The sequence below is a fragment of the Pseudonaja textilis genome, chromosome Z (assembly GCF_049901715.1).
Source record: "Pseudonaja textilis isolate UNSWEBS1 chromosome Z, rPseTex1.2, whole genome shotgun sequence".
Lineage (NCBI taxonomy): Eukaryota > Metazoa > Chordata > Lepidosauria > Squamata > Elapidae > Pseudonaja > Pseudonaja textilis.
In genome coordinates this window covers 91,119,217-91,142,766 of record NC_142008.1, presented here as the reverse complement: position 1 = coordinate 91,142,766, position 23,550 = coordinate 91,119,217, and the positions used below count along the sequence as shown (strand labels likewise).

Genomic DNA, 23,550 nt, shown 5'->3' with positions numbered 1-23,550 from the left:
GGGGCCCTTCAGGCACTTAGCTTGGCCACCTGTTTCTGCAACCTTAATCATGGGATGGGATGGGGTCCTTCAGGCACTTAGCTTGGCCACCTGTTTCTGCAACCTTAATCATTCAAAGAGCCATTTGGATCCATTTCCCTCAGAAAACAAAACATGGGTCTCTCTCTCTCTCTCTCTCTCTCTCTCTCACATCCCCCACAGCAGGGGGATGAAAGAACCATGCGTTGCCGACACCCATTGCTTCAACCCACCTGCGCAGCAACCCCCACCTTGCCACAACAGCACCATTACTTTATTCCAGCCGGTGAGGGCTGCACTGCACAACCACAACCACAACCACAACCACCACCACCACCACCACCACCACCACCACCACCACCACCACCACAACAACAACAACAACAACAATAATAATAATAATAATAGCAGCTGCAGAAGGCCACCTTACTTGGATCTGCTCACATAATCCACCGATACATCACTCAGTCCTAAATGCTTGGGAAGTGTTCAACTAGTGATTTGTGATATGAAACCCAGCATAGTCATCTTGTTTGCTGTGTACACTGTTGTTTTTGGGGTGTGATAATACTTTATTGTCTTTGTTTGTATATACGCAGTATACACATACAATGAAATTCACCCAGATTGCACCCAGATTGCACCACATTGCACCTCCTGCTAAGTTGCAAGTTGCACATATCTCCCTTTACAGTGGATATTTCCAGCCCGAGCTGCCTAGCTGGTCCTGTATTCCAGAACTCCAGTCACAGGACTGGCCTGTTGGTCATCCCAGAGCAGCTCCTCCACCCAGGTGTGCCACGGACCACCAAAATTTTTGGTGATCTGCAGCTCCAGCTGAGCTATTCAAAATCTTAAAAGATGATGCAGTAAAAATGCTACACTCAATTTGCTAGCAAATTTGGAAACAGTGGGCATGGGATTGAAAAAAATCAATTTACATTCCAATTCCAAAGAAGGGCAATGCCAAAGAATGTTCAAACTACCACACCATTGCACTCATTTCACATGCTAGCAAAGTTATGCTCAAAATCCTACAAGCTAGGCTCCAGCAGTATGTGGATCAAGAACTTCCAGAAGTATAGGCAGGATTTTGAAGAGGCAGAGGAACTTGAGATCAAATTGCCAACATACACTGGATCATGGAGAAAGCTAGGGAGTTCCAGAAAAACATCTACTTCTGCTTCATTGATTATGTTAAAGCCTTTGATTGTGTGGATCACAACAAATTGTAGCAAGTTCTTAAACAGATGGGAGTACCAGACATCTTATTTGTCTCTTGAGAAACCTATACGTGGGTCAAGCAGCAACAGTGAGAACTGGACACAGAACCACTGATTGGTTCAAAATTGAGAAAGGAGTTTGGCAAGGCTGTGTACTGTCGCCCTGCCTATTTAACTTATATGCAGAGCACATCATGAGAAAAGTGGGGGGAAAGATGAATCGCAAGATGAATTGGAATTAAGATTGCTTGGAGAAATATCAACAACCTCAGATATGCAGATGATACCACTCTAATGGCAGAAAGTGAAGAGGAACTAAAGAGCCTCTTGATGCAGGTGAAGGAGGAGAATGCAAAAGTTGGCTTGAAGCTCAACATTAAGAAAACTATGATCAATTCCTGGCAAATAGATGGGGAAGAAATGGAGGTAGTGAAAGATTTTATTTTCCTGGGCTCCAAGATCACTGCAGATGGGGACTGCAGCCAAGAAATTAAAAGACACTTGCTCCTGGGGAGGAAAGCTATGGCAAATCTAGACAGCATACTAAAAAGCAGAGACATCACCCTCCCAACGAAAGTGTGTATAGTCCAGGCTATGGTTTTCCCAGTTGCAATATATGGCTGTGAAAGTTGGACCATAAGGAAGGCTGAGTGCCAAAGTGTTAAGTTTGAGCAATGAGAGGCTGAACCAGAGCATGAGTGCAACAGTACTTTATTTACAAATAAAGGGCTGACCGTGCTTGCCAAGCCTGGAACTGGCTCGCAGCAATCAGCAGCCAGTTGGACCCCGCAGCCTGCTTTTATAGCTGGCTGCTGGGGAGAACTGACCAATGGGAATGGGGGAAATAACGCCCACACAAGTGAGTGGACCTGAGTGAGAACTCCTTGAGTCCTCAGGACATAACACCCCTTCCCCCCAGATGCGAACACGCATAGTCCTTGAGGTAGATGGGGGGTTTGTGTTGGCGGGCCTCCTCTACCGCTTGCGCGAGGTTGAGGTCTTTCTTAGCTAGCAGTCGCCTCTGTAGGTTGAGATCCTTGACCCCACAAACCAATTGATCGAGGAGCATGTCCTCTAGGTATGTTCCAAACCCACAGTGCAGGGCTGCTGTTCTGAGGCGGCCATATATTGGTTGATGGTCTCCTTACTTGATTGCTTTCTCATTCGGAACGTGAACCTCCTGGCGATTTGTGAAGGTCTGGGAGCGTAGTGGTTTGTGAGGATCTCAAGCAACTCGGACCACGGAACGTTTTTAATTCTCTCGGCGCCACGAGTGCTGCAGCGGTATCGTAAGCGGTGGCTCCGCAGTAGATTAGGAAATAGGATTTTTTCGATGCTCTCCCGCATCCGACAGGCGACCGCATCGATGTAATGATTGAAACGGTTCTTATACGATTCCCACTTCTCTTCGTCTGGTTTAAACGCCGGGAATACTGGATTGGAACTCATGGTGCTGGAACGGCTGGGCTACCTGCGGGAGAAATCTCTCTGGGACTACGAACGCTCGTGAGTTACAAGTGATATCAGCTCTGGAGAGGTTTTTTGCTACCCTCTCTTTCTCTCTCTCTGGGTTACCACGTTGGCTGCTAGCCGTTGGGGGTGTCTTGATTCGCGCCAAAAAAAATGGGCGTTAGTGACTCTCTACAGCGCTGTGCTGTGATTCCTACTGGCCCGAAATTCAAATGACACCCGTTTGAATTTCGCGCCAAATGCAGAGCGGCTGCGGCTCGCAGCGCTTCACTTTCCCCGTAGCGTGGCTAACAAGCGGCTACAGACGCTTCTAACTATTTGACTCAGACCGCTTTCTCTGGCTGCGGATCTGCGTTTGCTCTTTTTGATCGCTCGTTTCGCTAGCTGACCGCTCTCTCTGGCTGCGGATCAGCGTTCCCCTGTTGCCAACCGATCGCTCTCTCTGGGCTGTAGATCGGTGGCTAGTGACTCAGCGGTTGCAAGGTGCTTCTGGTAGCCATCCCACTTTCGTCGCCAGTGTTAAGTTTGAGCAATGAGAGGCTGAACCAGAGCATGAGTGCAACAGTACTTTATTTACAAATAAAGGGCTGACCGTGCTTGCCAAGCCTGGAACTGGCTCGCAGCAATCAGCAGCCAGTTGGACCCCGCAGCCTGCTTTTATAGCTGGCTGCTGGGGAGAACTGACCAATGGGAATGGGGGAAATAACGCCCACACAAGTGAGTGGACCTGAGTGAGAACTCCTTGAGTCCTCAGGACATAACACAAAGAATTGAGGCCTTTGAACTATGGTGCTGGAGAAGACTCCTGTGAGTCCCTTGGACTGCAAGGCGATCAAAACTGGTCAGTCCTAGAAGAGATCAACCATGACTGCTCTTTAGAAGGACAGATCCTGAAGATGAAACTAAAATACTTTGGCCACCTAATGAGAAGGAGGGACTCACTGGAGAAGAGCCTAATATCTGGGGAAGATTGAGAGCAAAAGAAGAAGGGGGCAGCAGAGAATGAGGTGGCTGGATGGAGTCACTGAAGCAGTCGGCATGAGGTTAAATGGACTTGGGGGATGGTAGAGGACAGGAAGGCCCAGAGGAATGCTGTCCATGGGGTCACAATGGGTTGGACACGATTTCGCAACTAACAACAGTAACAATTTGCTATGATGGAAAATATCTTATTGGGGGAGAGGGAAGGAAAGGCAATTTCCCCCCCAAAATGCATCAGTAGAACTATATACCTTTTATGGGAGCTAACTTCAATGGTTTAATACCTCTTTTCTGCTGATTTGGTTAGCCATGATATTTCATTATTTTAAGGAAATATCATAGCTTTTAATCATTTAATGCAACAGTCAAATCAAAGAAAACGGTTCATCTTTATAAATCTAATATGCCCTTTTAAACATGATTTCTAATCTGGTATGACTTGATCTCATCAAAATCTAATAAAACTGAGTGCACAAAGAATTGCTCTATGTAAAACTGAAGATTATTATAGAATGGGGCTTCCAAAATATTTCAGCTGTCCTATTGTTTACTTTCTTCTGAGATAGCCAGAGGAGAAATTCTACTCTCATATTACTCTTTGCTTCCTGCTTATTTTTGCTAATTCTTTGCCCTAATTTGCTTCACCCATCCTAGATTGAGATACGGTTAGAAACTGCATCTTACTGCAACCAGTTGAAAAAGCATTAAGGGCACATCAAGCAAGAGCCAGGGACAATTATCATCCCCACCTTCATTTCTTTTCCTTTTCAGCTACCCACTGAAATAATTGTACATCTATTGTGTACAGGCTGGGTGGTAGTATATGTGCAACTGAAAATATGTCAGTCAAGCAAGCTGTTCCAAAGTAATCAAGTGCACATCTGCTGCATGTCTGGGACTTGCCTGATATTGCAAGTTAGATGATACAACTGCCAGAAAACTTACAACTATTCTGAAATGGGGAGGAGTATAGGTACTCTGTTTCTGATTATTATAGTGAACAAACAACTGGCTTTAAGGAATCATCCCATTTGTTTGTGCTGGCTGCTATCAACAATTAGTGTCTAGTAACAAAGAACAGCTGATGGGTTTCTAAAATTCACATGCTAAACATCCCATACAATGCTGAATGAATGCCAAGAGGCATTATTCTTTGATGTTGGAAATGTTACAGAAAGATGAAAAAAAGACTAATAAGCATGATGTCACTTGAGAACAATTCAATGCATATTGATTCAGATCTAAATTCCTTTGAGTTCTGTGGAACTTTCTCATAGGTAGGATTGAATTCATGCATTCCCAAGACATACTTGGGGTTGGTTTTACATACTACTTAATCCAAGAAAATAGTTCGAGGTTATTTCCCAACTGACTGAAGAGACTGACTGTCTGTTGGATTCATTGCCTGAGTTGCTTGGGTTTGGCGAAGCAGGGATTCTTGCTTCTATATCATTAGGATTCAGTTATGGGAAGTTTGGTTATGCTAGAGTTAATAGGAGAAATCAAGCCATGCGCACCAGTATGTCTATTCATGCGTAGGCCAGTAAGTCACCTATGACCACTTCTCATGCTTTTTAACTAGTATCATTTAAAAATGTACAATGCAAAAGGCATGCTGATTTTTCTTCCCAGCTTGTGAGTTTCTTCTTGTCCCACATCTTTGCAGTGTGTGGTTTACACACGCTGCAATAGTCACGCTTCTACTCCCAGCATTTCCATGCCTCTTGGTAGGGACTGCTTGCCAAGTCAACATCTCATGTTGCCCCTGACCCTATCTGCCCTTCAGGAACATGCAGGACATTTTCTCCCAGTTACACCGAAGTTTTGGCATTGGGTCTCTCTGGAGATGAGAAAAGTGAGCATGAGCTTGGCTCTGAGGGAGTATGGTGGTCCTGAAACCTGAGGGAGAGGGAAGGAAGGAGGGAGTGGAAAGATTTTTCCAAATGACTTCATCCTGAAGAACTGTCATAGAGCCGTGTGTTTTCAAGCCGGCCTTTCCATATTCCAACAACAAGTTCTGCAAATCTTCGTTCTATCACAGAATACCTTCTTGGATTACTAGCTCTTGCTCAGGGCTCCCAATAGCTGAAATAATATTTTTTTTAATGTCTGAAAAAAAAAAAGAGCTGGAAAGGAATTTGAAGTCAGAAATTATTAGAACAACTGATTCTGAATACGCTCTGCGTATGCACCTTTTGTGCACTGATGTCTTCCAGTATAATGATCATAAGGTGTTTGATCGTGAATATACAACTATACATACTCTGACAATAATAGATAATATTACTAGTGCTTATGAAATTACGTATTCTTTTACATAATAGTATAAACGTGCATGGGTCCGCATAACATGTTACATAAATACATTATGATAACCCAGGTTCTTGGGAAAAACATGATGCATATCAAGGTCAATGCCAGCTGAAGAACTGGCAGTTGTAACTTCACATTGTTGTCAACAGATAATAATAATAATAATAATAATAATAATAATAATAATAATAATAATAATAATAATAATAATAATAATAATAATAATAGACAACTGTCAATGAGGAAGACAAAAAAAACCCAATAGTGGCAGTACCTGGAGATAGAAGAACAGTATAGAAAGCAATTCACAAAATACAAAGATGTGCAAATAGAAGTATAATAGTGGCAAAAGAGAACAAAGATAGTACCTAGAGTTAAGAGGCACCTTGGGTGCAATCCCAAAAACGTCTTGAGCACCTCTTGAACACCATTGACATTGATAAAATCATTTCAGTCTTTTATAAAAAGCAGTTTACAGTTAAACTTAACAGTTTACAGTTTACATCCTGCAACCATTGAACAACATCTGCCTATTCCAGGCCAGGCGGAATAAAAATGCCAGATCAAATATCTGGCTGACTCTGAAAAGAACCATAATAATAAAGAAGAAGAGGAAATGCAGCCTAATGTTTACTTTTCACAATTCCTTAATGATGTAAAAGTACTTGTATACTTTGCAAAATCAAAGATTATTATTTTTTTTTAATCTTTGGGCTATTCTAAAGAAGCCATGTATCTCTAAAGACCCACTTTCTCCTTGAGAGAGACCCCAATTAAAGTTATGGCTTTTCATGAGTTCAGTAGATTTTAATTTAAAATGTTAAATTGCTTTAATGTCCATCCAAGTTAAAGATTGCTACACAGTGCTGTAGATTTGAAATTTACAAACTTTCTTTTCATCTTCAAATAGTGAATTAATTAAATTACCAGTCCTTACTATTGCCAGGAAATACAGAAATAAAAGACCATTTAAAAATAATTGTAATGTCACTAATGTGGATTCCAGTAACGCATATATCCCATGAGGGCAAAGGGGTGGAGAAGAAGAGAGGTATTCAGTATTGGAATGCTGTAGGAGTGACTCTGCAAGACCAATTTAGCTCCAGTACAATCCCCTAGGAATGAGCTCTCCTAAAACTATATAAACCACCTCAGCAGGGACAAAACACCGGGCAGAACTGAGATATACAGACCTCATTTTATTTCAAGCAGAACTTTACACACAAAGATGCACGGGAAGAGTGTGGTTCTCCGCAGCTCTGGAACTCTGTCTGCAGCTGAACTGGCCTGCCAGGTGTCTGAGAAAGATGAATCCAGGAAGGAATCATTCAACGCTGAATGGAAAGACTTGTCACTCACCTCAAGGCCTGAAGAAGGGTAAGTGCTTTGGTTAGACAAAGGTTGTATTTAACTTGGTCAAAAATTACTTATTCCAGCAGATGGGTGGGGAGAGATTCCCCAGTTCTTTTCTGAAACTTGGAGGATGGATGGACTGCTGGGACTCCTATTAATATGTCTACATAGTACATTCATTTAAGAAATCAAACATAATCAGATCTTGGAAGTACTACATGCATCGGGAGATGGAGAACAGATGGATTTTTCAAGAAATTGTTGTATTTCCTTTATTGGAAAGCAACAATTACCATGGGGTTGGATTGAAGTGTTTCTGAGGTTATGATTATGTATAGCACCAGATACAGGCCTACTATATGTTACACATAAAGACAGAAGAGGCAGAAGGCAAAGGCACACCCAAGGAATGGACATGAATATGAATCTCCATATGCTTTAAGCTTGTGGTTAGATAATGGCATCTTAGATGAATGTGACATTAAATCACAGCATCAGTGATACACCATTGAAAAAGGTGAGTTGGGCTGAGTGGAGAATGGTATGTATGTTCATGGTTATTGCAGCCGGGATTTTGAAAAGTCAGATTTTCCTGCTGCTATTCAATTCATTTTAGTAGATGGATCATATACATTGTTGGTTCAAAGCCAGGTTGAGTGTAGCAAGCAGGCCATGAAAGAGTTGGTTGTCCTTGTTGTTTAGAAAATACATATTTCCCCTGGCTGTAAGAGCAAATTTCTTTGAGTTTGGCAAAGACCTGCCTAGTCTTGCTTCCTGTTTCGCCTACACTGGACAGGCAGATGCTCCTGAAACAAATTACACATAGGAGTAAAAGGCAATTACTCTCCCTATTATTTTTGAGAACTTATAGCAAGGGCACACTGCTTCCTATTCTGGCAAGCACTTTAACTAATAGCCATTGAAAGAAGAATCTTCCATTAATTTGTCCAAGTCCTTTTGGAAGCCACCTAACTTAATGATAGTGGATGCCATCCTTGAATGATATATATACTTGAGTTCGATTTCACATAAGCTTAGCAACAAACATATACTTGAAGGCTTAGTATAATGTGTAAATATTTTAATTGAGTGAAAGGGACCCCCTTTCCTGAATTTCTCCAGTTTAAGAGGGCAGGGAGGGAGAGAAACAAAACTTTCTTTCTTTCTGCCCTTTTCTCTACCTTTAGCATACAAAATGTAATCTATGATGTCATCCTTCATTCTTTCTTTTCTTTTTAAAATTGAATGTGCAATCTTTCTTTTTAGGGGAATACAGCCTTAACATGTTCTCCCGTTTAAACAATGCTGATCACGCTGTTTTACAGAATTTGAAATGCATTATTGTGATGTTACAAATCTGTGAAAAGACACAATGCAATATAATTTTCACCCCCTTCCCTTTATTATTTCAAGTATGGAAGGAACTTTTCTTCTTCCTTCCTTTCTTCCACACGCATCAATCACATTGCCTGCTTAGTCCCCATTATCATTTATATGAAGTTAGGATGTTTATTCATCTGTTTTGGAGGTGGGGGTGTCTCCTTTACATTGAACTGCACTTGCTCCATTCACCTAAACTGGATAGATTTTTTTGAGGGGGGTGGGAAGAGACCTTCACAATTCCATCTGGAACTAACCATTTCCACTTTGTGACTGTCACAGCTAAGTATTTGCAATCAGAACATCCTTCATGAACATCTTCAATCCATAAAGCCTCACTTGGATGTTCTCCTCTCAACAAACTGCCACCACACGAAAGCAAAACTGGGCATGAGCCTCTTAGGCAAGCTCCCGTATCTTTCCTTTTTTACCAGCTTTCTCAATTTGTTGACAATCATGGAAGATCAAAGCTCTAAAGGATGTATGAAGGGAACTTCCAAGCAGAAATAAACTTCCTCCCATTGTTGATGTTAGACCATGGGAAGCATGGGATGAAACTGAGAGACCCGAACTTGCATGCTCTTATTGCATCACTAATTTCTTCTTTTTGGCAAATGGAGCATGAACTTCAAACAAGCCAAACAGAGATTGAGATTGTGATTTTGAATGGCAATATTTTGAATGGCTTCATTCTTCCAGATGAAATTATTCAGTTTTCTATTTCTGCTAGCACTGTATGTTGTCAGGTTGGTTTCCAGAAAGAATTATTAAGGTATGTTGTAGGGTCGATTTTTAATTCAAACTGTGCTCATATCCATATAGCTGCTCTCACTCTGAGGTGGACCATCATCGCAAAGAAACCTACCACCAACAACAGGAGGCTTGGGCCATAATTCAGCGATCACCATGGGGCATCCTCCGTCTAGGTCTGCTGGGTGAGCCTCTGGTCTCTTACCATCTGCCTTTGCCCATCTTCACACCAGTCAAGCTAAGCACCAAGGCTGAACGGGAGCTGACACCAACTCCATCAGTGGAATCACTGCCAGTCACAGGTGTCTGCCCTGACAAGAAACCAGTGTTTGAGATCACCAAAGAGTTGCCCCTTGTTGTCCAGCCCACCTGTCCCGACTTCAGAAAAGCTGGCCTGCGCCGCTCACTGTCCCGGTCTATGTCTCAGGAGGCCCAGAGAGGCTGAGGCAACTCAAGAATTCTCCTATTTGGAATGGGTTTGGGCCGATGTGCCTATTGCTGCATGAGAACAATCTGGAGGGGCCCAGATATATAGAAAAGACTTTGTAGGATTGAACTTTGGATGGCCTTCTTTTTTTCTGGGGGTGGGGAAGGGATGTAGGATGTATTTGTTTGTGTATATATACTTAGATGTATAATATTACATATTTCTATGACCAGTGCTCATTTTTCTGCATTGTTCTTTCTTCTTCTTCTTCTTCTTTTATTTAATGTTACCTCCCTGGAGAAGTAAGGAAGGTCCACATGAATGAAGGCGAAAAAGAAAAACGGTCCCTCCTTGTATAAGGTGATTGACACAATTGTCTAAAATTACAGTGAAAAATAAATTTGTAGATAAAATGGCTGATCAAAACGATAAGAATGGCAGTTTCTGAGTTTAGCAAGTGAAAGCTATGCTGGAGTTATTCTTGAGTTCAGGAAAATGGTGCTTAATGGTGTAGCAAGTGAAATAATTTGGAGGAAATTGTTGGCCTTCTTGGTCCTGTTCCAGGAGGGAACTTTGCAGTGTTTAGGATAGGAGCTACCTTCTAGGATCTTATTCTGATATTCCTTTCCTAGTTCTGAGACTTAGGATAGGAGACACCCATGGAAATGTCCCAGTCAGAGAACATATGCCATGAAAGATGGAGAGTAACTACACCTTGGGAAAGTGATGAATGAAGGTTGAATTAAGAGGTTTAGAGAAAGGGTAGGAAACAGATTTAATTTATAAAGAACAGATTTGGTCTTTCACCTCCTTGTCCCATCTATGTACAAGTAGTTGAGGAAGAAGAAATATTCCACTGTGAATTTTTCCTAGTGCCTTCTATTTCTTGTTTTCTTTTAAATAAAATTATCATTATATAATGATAATTATCTGTGGATTTCTCTTGATTGTGTTTTAAAGGATGAATGAAATAAAAAGAAAATGACGGAATGTGTATTTCTTTCATTTGGACACTTTCGCATCAGTCTAGTTCTACTAACCTGACAAGATAACAAATTTCCTTCATATTCATTGGGCACATTTTTGAACATAAACCTCTATTAGACACATATAAGAGAAAAGTTGCTTTGAATGGGCTGCATATAAATTTAATAAATAAACAATAAATCTGTTGCCTGGCTAAAGAAAGCTACCATAAAGCTGCAAGCTACCTCATGCCACCTCAAAAGTGTACTTAATACTGCAGCACACCTTAGAGAGTGGTTCTTTCATTATTTTCAGAAATAGAGAGCTAAATCAGCAAGCGTTTTCACTTCCACTTCTATTCCTAAAGAAGGGGAGCTTCCATACTACACATTACAGGTAATTCTGGATTTACAAGCTTTCATTTAGTGGTCCTTAAAAATTGCAATGGCAGTAAAAAGGGTTACTTACAACCAGTCCTCACATTTATGACCATAATAGCATCCCCACATGATCAAAATTTAGGTGCTTGGCACGCAGCACCTACAGGTAATCCTCGACTTATGATCATAATTGAGCTCAAAATTTCTGTTGCAAAGAAAGAGAATTTTGTTAAGTGAATTTTGCCCCATTTCATGATTTTTCTTGCCACAATTCTTCAGTGAATTACAGTAGTTGTTAAGATAGTTACATGGTTGTTAAGTGAATCTGGCTTCCCCATTGACTTTGCTTGTTGGTGCATCACAAAAAGTGATCATATGACTCCCAGACACTGCAACTGTTATAAATATGAATCAGTTCCAGGCATTTGAATTTTGATCCTGTGCCCACAGGAATGCTGCAATGGTGGTTAAGTATGAAAGTCACTTTTTAAGGGATATTGAACAGTCTCTAAATGAACTGTTGTAAGTTGAAGACACATTGTATTTACAACAGTTGCAGGGTGCTGAGGCATGTGCTGAGGCTGGCTTCATGCAAGCAAGTCAATGGAAGCAGCCAGATTCACATAACGACCATATGATTCATTTAACAAGTGCAGTGATTTGCATAACAATCGTGGAAAAAACAGTCATAAAATCAGTAGTGACTCATTTAACAATTATCTTGCTTAGCAATGGAAATTCTGCTTGAAACTAAGGATTATCTGTACCCAGCAAAGAGAGGGAATTGGAAGAAAGCAACATACTAGAACATGATTTAAGAGCATGATTCTCCACTCTGCTTTTGAGGGGATATTCATGGATGGATGGTAAGATATATGCTTGAAATATTCCTGCTTTTAATATGCATTTGTGACAGCTATAAAGGTGTGTGTGTGTGGGGGGGAATTCAATCACTTGTTGGTGACCATCATCTTGATTTTTTGACCCCTTACTTCCTTTTCAATATTTGGCTTCTGATGACTGATATTCCAGTGGTGGCTAACCTTTTTGGACTCCTGTGCCAAAAATTGTATGTGCTCTTCAGAGGTGGTATTCAGCAGGTTCTGACCAGTTCTGGAGAACCGGTAGCGGAAATTTTGAGTAGTTTGGAAAACTGGCAAATTCCACCTCTGACTGGAGATTTCACAGTATCCTTCCCCTGCCACGCCCACCAAGCCACGCCCACAGAACTGGTTGTAAAAAAAATTGAATCTCACCACTGGTGCGCTTGCATGCTTGTGCTCACGTGCCAGCACCCAGAAGGCAATGCACACCCTCCACACCCCCAACGTATGTTCTCAATCCCCACTGACCCACCCCGCCACCCCCTTACCTGCACTGTGCCTCACAGCTGATTTTTAGCCAGTTTGAGGCCTTTTTCTGCCTCCCAGAGGCTTTAGGAAGGTTTCTGCAGGCTTCTGCAGGCTTTTCAGGATGAAAACTAGGTGCATTTCATCACTTCTGTTATTTCCAGAAAAACAGGAAGTGATGAAACGGGCCTAGTCGGCCTGAAAAGCCTGTAGAAGCCTTTTTCAAGCCTCTGGGAGGTTGAAAAAGTCCTCAGACCAGCCGAAAATCAGCTGTGGGGTGCGTGCATGCGTAGTGAGGTAAGTTTGCCTGCACAAATGGCACAAATGGCTCTGCGTGCCATTCTGTGACACACGTACCATAGGTTCACTATCAAGGTGCTATTCTTTTAAAAAGAGAATGGACTCTTTCAAACTGAGTTTGACTCCCAGTCTATGAAATGTTCTGGGCAGCCAATATGCAGTGGTTTCTCTTTGATTTCTTTTGGTATTTTGGGGGAGGGCGCACATCTTCCCAGTTCAATAACGCCTGGTAACTTTCTCATTGAATGTGATCTAACTCTGCTTTAGTTATTGAGAACACTGAATCTCTAGGTTCTGACACTTAGCCGGGCATTTTTTAAGGTATTTGACTTAACAAATATCTTGCTTAGGAACAGAAGTTTGAGGCTGAATTATGGTCATAAATTGACGAATACCTGTAGTTTCAAGGAATAGACTTAGGGTGTACCCTCCCTATTACAGCATGTGAGACAGGCAGATATTACTGTGAAAAGGTACTCCTGAAAGTATCCATGTCCCATGTGATTTAGGGCTTTCTAAATGATAGCATCATGATTTGTACCCAGAAGCCCATGCAAGTAGTCCTCAACTTACAACCACAGTTGGGACAGGAATTTCTGAAGCCAAGCAAGGTGGTTGTTAAGTGAGCCACACACAATTTTGTGGCTTTTTTTTAAACCACAGTTGTTAAGGAAATCACTGTGGTTGTTAAGTGAATCATAAAAATTTTAAGCAAATCCAGCTTCCCCCGCTGACTTTGCTTGCGGGAACCGGCAATCATGGACACTGTGACGTAAATGTGAACCAGTTGCTAAGAGCCTGAATTTTGATGATGTGAATCCACCTTCTGCTATTGATGTTACTTGTTGGACGGCGGTTGGGAAGATTGCAATGGCAATCACAGAACCTCAGGAAATTGCAAGAGTCATAAATACATGCTAGTTGCAAAGTATCCAAATTTTGATCACATGACTGTGAGATAATGCAACAATTATAAGTGTGAGGACCACTTATAAGTTGCTTGTTTCAGTGCTGTTATAACTTGGAAGAGTTGCTAATAAAATGGATGTAAATAAAGAACCACTTGTAGGAATCCAGTACAATTTACAGAGTAGGGAAGTTATATGACTGTAACAAGGATTGCCCATAAATATCTACACTGTACCCAGCATTTGTTGGAAGATAGTGGCTATATAAATGTTTTAAACAAATAAATAAATTCTGGACCAGTTGTAGCTTCCAGATATCTTCAAGGGCAGCTCCATGTAGATTGCATTGAAATAATCCATCCAGAAAATGATTAAGGCATGAATGATCTTTAGCAAGGCCTCATCATCCAAGAACAACCATAACTGGTGCACAGTTGCTTCCTCTTCTTGAAGCAGAAGCGATAAGTTCATTGTTCCCTGAATCAAAGGCAATAAGACAATCCTATTCAGGATCAAAGATGAAATTTCTTCAGTTCCAGGACTTATGGAGTCCAAAGCCCATAATTACTTGGATTTATCAAGGTTATGCTAAAATCTATTCCCCATCCAGACCCCCACAGTCTCCCTGAGACACATAAAATTAAAAACAGAGTATAATTAGCGGTCAACTTTCTTTGTACATTAAAATATCCCAGTCTCTCTCTCCCACACCTCCAATTAGAATTGGGAAAAGGTCTGTTTGAACTCTAAGTGAACTATTACTAATCAGGGAAGATCCACCTCTCTCACTAGATGCTTTCCAAAATGTTTGGATTGCAGCTTCAATCAGAAACATCTGTTAAAGTTAGACCGCCATGTTGGTTAGGGATTATGGAAGCCATAGAGGTTGTCATCAATTCGGGGAATAATGGTCTAGGTAATACTGAATTACATAGAGCAGAATCTATTCCTAGCACTACCAAATAAAGAGATGATTAAACTACTCCAGCTAGGGATAATAGACCAAGGGCCCACTTGTATCTACATGACAAGTGGGCAAGGGGAATTCTATCCAAAACAACTGAAGTATATTGGGATTTGGTAGTGAGATATATATATATACTGCAACAGCTGTGAAGACCACTAGGGAAGGGAGGGGGGAGTAGGGAGGGGAAAGGGGGAAAAGGCAGGAAAACAAGGAAATGTTAGAGTAGAGTAATCTGGTAAATAATTATTATTTTCCATAATAGTAACTCTCATATGTTAGGGCAGGGATCCTCAAACTTTGCAACTTCCTCAGCTATGTTGGCTGAGGATTTCTGGGAGTTGAAGTGCATAAATCTTAAAGTTGCAAAGTTTGGAGACCTCTGAGTTAGGGGGTCAGTTCAACTTTGTCATGCTAGTTTGCTTTTTCTCTTAAACCCGAACCCCAAACAAATCCTTGCAAATAATAACTGTTGGACAAATTGAATTGCTACAGCTAGTCTTCAGAATAATTGGAGATACAGATTCACTCGTGTTGACGTATGTGTAGTTCAAAGCTACTAGGAACAGAACAATTTGGCTGCTGGGAAGGTGGGTGAGATCTGATAGAAGGAGGAGGAAGGGACAGCTAATCCAGGCTTGGGACTTGTTCATGAGGCCAAAGCAAGGCCAAGGAACCTGGCAACCATTCAAGGTAGGGAGTGGTTAGTTATATAATTCAAGAGGGCAAAGCTCCAAGGTCTCCTTCCGACAACTCAGCAAGGAAGATAGTGTGACTTGGCATGCTCAAAGCCAACATTTTTAGTACTATTAATAGTTTTGAAGAGGAACAGGGTAGACTCAATGCAAAATAGGGATATTATCCATTTAGGAATTTTCACCTAGAGTGGCTCTATTCTAATGGTGAAAATGAATCAGAGTGTTGGCAGAGATAGAAACAGAATAAGAGATAGTAGAACAGCCTAAGAGGCAGGGGTAAAATGTCAGAGTTTCTACATCTCCCTTGTGAAATATCCCCCTGGACCCTATTTTAAAAGGGGAAGGAGCTCTTGAATTGACCTCAGTTAGGCCATCATGCAGTTTTCTTGAAAGTGTTATGGAATTGGTTTGCCATTGTCCTCTAAGATTTCTTTTTTACTTCCCAATCTAGCTACTGATTCTGAAATTGTCAATTGCCTCCCCTGTCCCAGAATTGATCTCATTTAGTTTCCAAGGTCAGCCAAGGTCAGCTGGGTCCTGCGACTGGTTGAACCTGTTCTTTCATTTTAGATTTTCTTTAAAATTCCAGTTCTGCTTCAGCCTGCCTTTTGAGATACTTTATTCCTGCACTGTACAGCTACTAAGACACATCCTCCACTGGGGATGTCACAGAAGGCTCTTGCAAACACTTATCCCACATTAATATCCCACATTAATCAGTGGAAAGAGAGGCAAAACTCCCTGGGAATTTTCACCCAGGGAACTCAATTAACATTAAGACAAAGTGCCAATATTTTATAAGTCCACAGAAGTAAGGGGGAAAACTATTTTTGAAAATCTTCACAATCCTATGAAAACTTCCCATATTTTCCTTAAAAATAAAGCAAAACATGCAATGCAATCCTTGTAAGGATTTGAGATGTGAAAGGCATGTGGCCAAGAGAGAACTGTCGTTTACTATTGGTTGTATTCACACTCCACCATAAACCATAACTAAGAAATCAGTGTTTCTGTGTTAAATATATATCAAATTAATATGCCTCCAATTTCACTGTAAACATTGTGGCTGTTGGCACGTTAAGGCAAAACTGCACACAACTCATTTATAGCTTAAAATAATAACTGGATTCACACAGTGCGGTGAGTTTAATTACTATGGTTTCTAAACAACGGCTGGGGATGTTGCAAGAAGATAGACACTGAGTCCACTCCTAATACTTGCAAAGCTCTGTCACTTCTCATAAAAATAATGGGGACTGTGGATTCTTTTAAAATCCTCAGATTTGGTGAACCTACATCTTTAGCTTGTCAGAGACAGGGACTCTAACTCACTCATTCAACTATTTTTTGTGTCAGACATTGTGCATTAGTTTCATAATGAAGGAAGCCCCCTTTCTCAGGTGAGCACCCACCTGCAACCCACAGTCCAGACAGGGCGTGTTTTTATAACATTGGAGAGATGGGCACTTCACAAAAGTTACTGGGTCCATCATCCACTAATCCCTGCTATCGTTGTGGTCATTGGGCCATTAGCTGTAACCAAGAGCCATATATGTCAGTATCAATATATACCATGCTGATAGCATGAATCTTTATCAATATTGTCCCTTGCCATCAACCACCCCCTCCCTTCTTGCTTGTATCCTGTGTTTGAAAGGGGATTCAGTGTTTACTTTCACCCCTCTTTAAATGAACGTTGACTTTAAAAATAGAAGAAAACTTGGCGAGGGATCACCCACATGTGATATGCTGGAAAGGCAAACAGGGTGTGTGATGTTTGGATGCCATGATAAGTCAGGGCGGAGGGGCAGTGGCAGCTCCCAACCACAACAGAAAGCACTATAAAAAATGAATGCAGAAGGATTCAGGCGCCTCCTGCCCCAATCCACAGCCTTATAAGCAACAACATTTTGTAGTTATTTTTAAAAAGCCCATCTCTGCCTAGCTGAACCAGTTCCTGACATATTAGCACAAGTCTTCCAATGTGACCAGAGATATGGTGAGCAAAGAAAGCACGAGGCCCCAGCAGAAAACCATATAGGGCCACAATTCAGGATCAGTTTCAATATATTGCAAAATAGGTTCTGAATTCAGAGCTTCTTTCTATAGTAGATAGAAGCCCTGAGCAGACCCTGCAGGCTGAATTTAAAACCAGTGGAGGTGGAACTGAGTTACCACTTGAATGGGATACTACAAAGAAATTCTAAGTCTGTAAGGCAGACTTGGAAGTTGAAAAAACTTTCTGGAATAAAGAGGTGGAAACCTTTTGATATTGTTGTTAAGAAAACTATACATATGTGTCCATTTTGACACAAACAATTGAGCTTGATGTAAGAGAGTATTCTTATTTAGTTAGTTATTTTTATCAACAGAAAGATAACAAATATTTATACCAGTGGTAGTCAACCTGGTCTCTACCACACACTAGTGGGCGTTCCAGCTTTCATGGTGGGCAGTAGGGGTTTGTGCCCTACTTTATAAATCACCATTACTGTGGAACCGGTGGGCAATTAGAGAAAACTTTATTACTAACAGTGATACAAAAGTGGGCGGTAGGTATAAAAAGGTTGACTACCCCTGATTTATACACTGAATACAAAATATGTAACGAAAGAGGTACAGCATTAATAAGTGTTGTTCTACAGTTTCATAGTTGACAGCTTCTACATTTGGGAAAAAAAAGAAAGTATGAGAGTGGATTGTTAGGGCAAGCAACAAAAAGCCAAGGCTTTCTAATAACTACAGCAAAAATAAATAAATAAACAAAAACAAAACTATGGGACATTCCATGCACAGTGCATCACTAGGTAATGCTATTAACAATGTTTGCAGTGCTGATAGTTTCAAAGAAGACTGGCCACATTCATCAAGATTAAGATTGTCCATGGTTACATGATACTTATGTAAGATGCCCTTTTATCCCTTCTGAATAGCAGTTCCTACTAAGGCAAACAGGAGGAGCGCTATTGCATCCATTTGTTTCTTGTGGACTTTCTATTGGCATCCTGGAGACAAAACACAGATTGTCTATTTAGTAAAGCTCTTTTTATGCTCTATGGGCTCAGCACATCTGAGTACTGATGCCATTAAACCAGCAAATTTCCTATTTCCCTTCTCACTATCTGTGTCCTGCCTCCCTATGCAGACTTTCCAGGTAATTCCTGCCTGGACGACCAACTGATCCCTTCCACATATTTTATATATTAGCAGAGGGAATATTTGGGTTTCTAAAAGTTACACTGCTTGAACTTTTAACATCTTGGCTTGAATGCATATGCACATTGCTAAGTGTACGTAACTGTCCAACTTTGCAGACAGAATCACATTTCATGAAGCAAATGTGAGCTCCTGATCCTAGCTGCCTTGTAACACTGATGTCTGGGTAGGGCACAAGTATGAGTGTTAACAAGTGAAAGGATATCTCACTTTTCTCACCCTTTTTCTATAATCCTATGCTGAAAAAAAAAAGAATATTACAGGTTTAGAAGCACATTGTGGTGAAAATGTATACAGTAGTTTTGCTTCCAAGTATCATGCTTATTACTGTTGGCTCCGTTATGCCACAACTGCAATGTTTACTCCTAATCTTTTAAGTAGGATAACATAAATAAGGCTATTATTTGGAGAATGAAATGAGGATACTTTCAACTACAGTTTACCCAAATCTCACTTTTATACTAGCTTCCAATTGTAGTTTGTCTCAAGCTTCCCAAATTCTCTGGGCAGAAAAAAATGTCTGGGCCTGTCTCACAGGATGCTTCCATCCAACCACATAATTTTCTCCCAGATCATCCTTAAAAATAACATTCTGCTAAAAATATCCTTCAGTGTCAACATGTTGTGCATTGAACATAATCTAATTTGATTCTGATATTATCTCATTTTGGTCCTCTTTTCTTGCTCATTTTCTAATAGCTACAATTCTGATCTATCTGTTGATTAAGTACAAATGTAGAATACCTTGAAGAAGAGCACTGAATGCCCCAATTGCATTAAATGCAGAGATTTATCTGGAGTTCTCAGAGCCACACAAGAGACAGAGGCCACGTATTCTTTCTTCATGCATTTTGGGTGACAATTGTCTTCTACTGTGATGTTGTAGTAGCCTGGATTTCCCCGAAGGAGGAATGAGAGGCAATTAGTCCAGTCAGTCTCTCCTTAATAGTTTTAATAATATATGCTTGAAGCAGATAGTAGAATGTTTCAGTCTGACAAGAATCTATCTGTAGGCATGGAACAATTAAAAAAAATCTCCTTGGAAGAATCATCCTGTGTTTTTCTTGGTTTTTTGGGGGATTGATATCTGCTTAACCCACACAAAGTGCTCAGAACAAGATCAGTTTGCAAGTGGGACACGCAGGCAGGGTAAGGGTAGCTCCTGAGGGCCGATCTCATTTGCCTCCAAAGCCCCTGGCATGAAAACAGTGGATTAGCTGTTTCTTTTTTATTCTCCTTGGGGCAGATCAGCATCATTTACTACTGGAAACAGGATGCTGGGCTAGTTAGAACTCAGTCTGACTTATCAGATCTGTTTTTATGTTTTCGGGTCAGAAGGGACAACAAGGTCGTCTATTCTGGCTCCCCATCCAAAAGGCAGAGCTGTAAGACAGCATTAGGAAAGGTCAACTTCTGCAACCGAAGCCTCTTAGGTACATTTCCAAAAATGCCAAAGGGACTTTGGGACTTTTGAGACAAACCAATATTATCCGGAGAGCATCAGACTGAGAAAAGCTTGGTCTAAGTCTTTACAATTTTATCTTAGTTTTCAGCAAAAGCTGGCAACGCATTTCTTGATGTGGTAGTGAGCAAATTTTTCTAAACTCCAGATCAGTGTGCCAAATATCTGGACCACACTAGATGGAAGCAAAAACAGATAGACACTAGTAATTTTGCTGTTGCCTTTTTTGCATTAGCGAAATATTATGATCAAATATTACATTAATACTTTGATTCCCACATGCAATGCAAAATCCTAACTTTCTGCTGAGCACAAATCAGCCTATTTCAAAGCAACTGCAGCAGATAGTCATATATAAGTGATATTCATTCCAGCTTGATTATCCTGTGTGTGATTCTTGAAACCTGAATTCAACAGCTGATATCCATTATGCTCACCCACACACTCAAGAGTTCCTTGCAGGAGGTCAAGATTGTTGGGAAAGTGCAAAACCACAAATCCCTTGATAAGGAAGGAAGAAGCTGTTCAGAACAAGCTGGATAAAAAACTTGTTAACTGCACGTATTACTTGACAGCTGGCAGCTGATGAAATAGAGAAGGGGTGGAAGTTTGTGCCAGGAGAAGCAAACTCAAAAGTTTCCTTAATTTATTCTCTTTTGCTTGATGCTGGACCTTTATAATCTGCACCTTAAGAACCAATCTGCTGGGCTTTTGCAGAAGATTTATAGTGTAGGGAGAGAAACAGAAGAAGCTAAAGTTGAAACTTTGCTCTGAGAAATTAGAGGCTCTGCTATTTAGCTACAGAGCCAGAAGGATTAGTGAAAGCAGCCACAGTTCTGTCTCCAAGCTCCATTTGTGCGGCAGGGACAATTTGTTCAGAGATTGTGTAAGAAAGACACGATGAGAGGAGAACAGGTGTCCAGGAAGCAGAAAACATGGCTAGGGAAAAACAAGTAAAAGAAAATGGATCCATCTTCAAAATATAGAGAAACATTATTTCAGAAGAAAGCGTATCAGGTTTATATTGTACACTGAAGCTCCCATCATTCCCTTGCTTCGTATACACATGTTCTGTGCCAAAAGCTGAACCCGTCACGCTGTTCTTATCCTGCAAATCAACACAACTGACATATTTGGCAGACTGTATTCAGTATCTGTAGAAACAAATGATATAAGACTCATTTCCTATTTGGTCAGAGTTTGGTTATCTGAATTCATTTTTGAGTAATATATTTTAACCCCCTGAAACTCAAAGGTAATTTCTCCATTAGGAATATACTTAAAGCTAACAAAAATTATTTATAAAAAAAATATTCAGAATTTTACATAAAGCAAAAAGCATCTAAAGAGAGATAGAAATGATTTCTGAACTTCTCTTTAAGAGATGTTGACAAACCCATCATCTCTACTCCCTCCTATCTCTTCCAGAAATCCATTCAACCCCATATTATATTCTTATGTTTTTCAGTCATTGAATCCATAGATCGTTATTTCATTTTTTCCTTTTTTTAGCAAAAACCATAAGAGGTTTCCAATCTGCTAAAAAAACAAAAACCCTGACCAACAAGTCAGTTTTGCCATTTCTGCTAATTCTGAGTTTTATGATCAACTCCTCCCTTGTGGGAATTTCCATATTATACTTTGTGCGTATAATAATCTTGCTGCCAAAGCTATTAAAAATCCATACATTTGGGTCCTTATATTCAAATTCTGTATTCTGGAATCTATGCACCCTAATTGCAAAACAGCAATCACCAAACAAATTTGCAAAGATTAATGTAACTGAATATATTTCAGCACTTAAAAGTATTCTAAATACTGCCTGAGAGAAGTGGAATTAAGTGGAAGTAGGCTGGCAAGTATGAACTATATATTTTATTATTTATGAAAAGGGGAAGGTGAGGATATCATATGGAGCCCAGAAATCCTGTGTCTGTTTTCTGAACTTCATCAGGTATTACTATGCATAATGCCTTTTTTAATAATAAAAATGTACTTTTGAAAATATACATAATAGAAATGCATAGAAGCTAAGAGGAGACATGTTAGCAGTTTTTCTATCTGCTTGAGGGGCTACCAGACAGGAAGGGACCAAGCTATTTTCCAAAACACCTGAAGGCCAGACAAAGAACAAGGAGAGATTTAACCTGGAAATAAGGAGAACAATCAACCAATGGAACAGCTTGCATTCAGAAGTTGTGGGAGCTTCATCACTGGAAGCTTTCAGGAAGAGACTGGACTGCTATCTGTCAGAAACGATGTAGGGTCTCCTGTTTGAGTAGGGAGGTTGGACTTAGAAAACCTACAACGTCCCTTCCAACTCTGTTAATCTTTGAATTTTAGCATATGTGAACAAATAATAAAGGCTAGATCACATAAGGCTGTTCCCATGAGGCTATACAGCACTTCTATGACTAATTTTGAAAACACAGTAGTCATTTTTAAAGTTGGTGATAGAACTATAAAGTCAGATCCCTCTGGCTGAGGAAGTGCCATGATATGGAGATGCATAGAATGAAAACTGTAAGCTGGCATTAAAGTCAGTGATTGGTTTCCTCTGTGATGGTTTGTTTAACAAAACACATTTGTCCAGGCTTACATCTATGCTAAACTAGGTTGGGCAACACTTTCCAGGAAACTTTTTGGTTTTTTAGGAGATAGCCTCTTAAGAGTGCACTGTATGTCCACTCATACATTGAGAGGAAAAGTCATGTCAATTAGAATGCTGAGCTAGTGGATTCTGACTTGTTCAACAAACCATAGTAAATTAAATCATGGCTTAGCATGGTATCTGAAGCCATTCTTGCATGCAGATGAAATATTGTTGTGTTATACAAGAAAATCTAAGGTGGGCTTGTTGTGTTGGGTTAGAAGGGTGGGTGACGTGAGTGTTATATTTGGAGAGTTTTACATTTCTCATTCTCAACCTCTATCACGTGTAAGAAACAAGCACAAATGAAATGTAAACTGTGGTGGAATTTAGAGCTGAGTTGATGGGAAGGAAGCAGCTGAAAGAAGATCCTCCCTAAATCTTCACAGTGTTTATCTGTGGTTGTGTGGTGAGCGCTTTAGTCTGGCTAGATTTCTTTTCATAGACAATCTGTAATAAACATACCACTCAGCTCCTTGTACCATTTCTTGCACCTGACATAAAATGACTCTGAGTCTTGTAGAGCACAATGTAAAATAAGATATCAGATAACAATAACAAAAGGCAGTGTAGAGACATTAAATTATAGAGAAAAGAAAGTTCTGCTTTATTATTTACCCCCAAATGTTTACTACTTCCCACTTTTATCATTTAGAAGAGACACTGACTTACTTATAGCATAAATTTCAAAGATTATTTTAGAATGTGCTGTAATAACAAAAAGAAAATGAGACATGGGAAA

General features: G+C 40.4%; 1 protein-coding gene across 1 annotated transcript; it reads left to right on the top strand.

Moving 5' to 3' along the window:
• The first annotated feature begins 7,184 nt into the window (after nt 1-7,184).
• On the top strand, nt 7,185-10,905 carry TCAP (titin-cap). Its single transcript, XM_026717533.2, has 2 exons — nt 7,185-7,382; nt 9,561-10,905. The coding sequence occupies exons 1-2, from the start codon at nt 7,234-7,236 to the stop codon at nt 9,931-9,933; spliced, it is 522 nt and encodes a 173-aa protein (XP_026573318.1). The 5' UTR covers nt 7,185-7,233; the 3' UTR covers nt 9,934-10,905.
• The last annotated feature ends 12,645 nt before the right edge of the window (nt 10,906-23,550 follow it).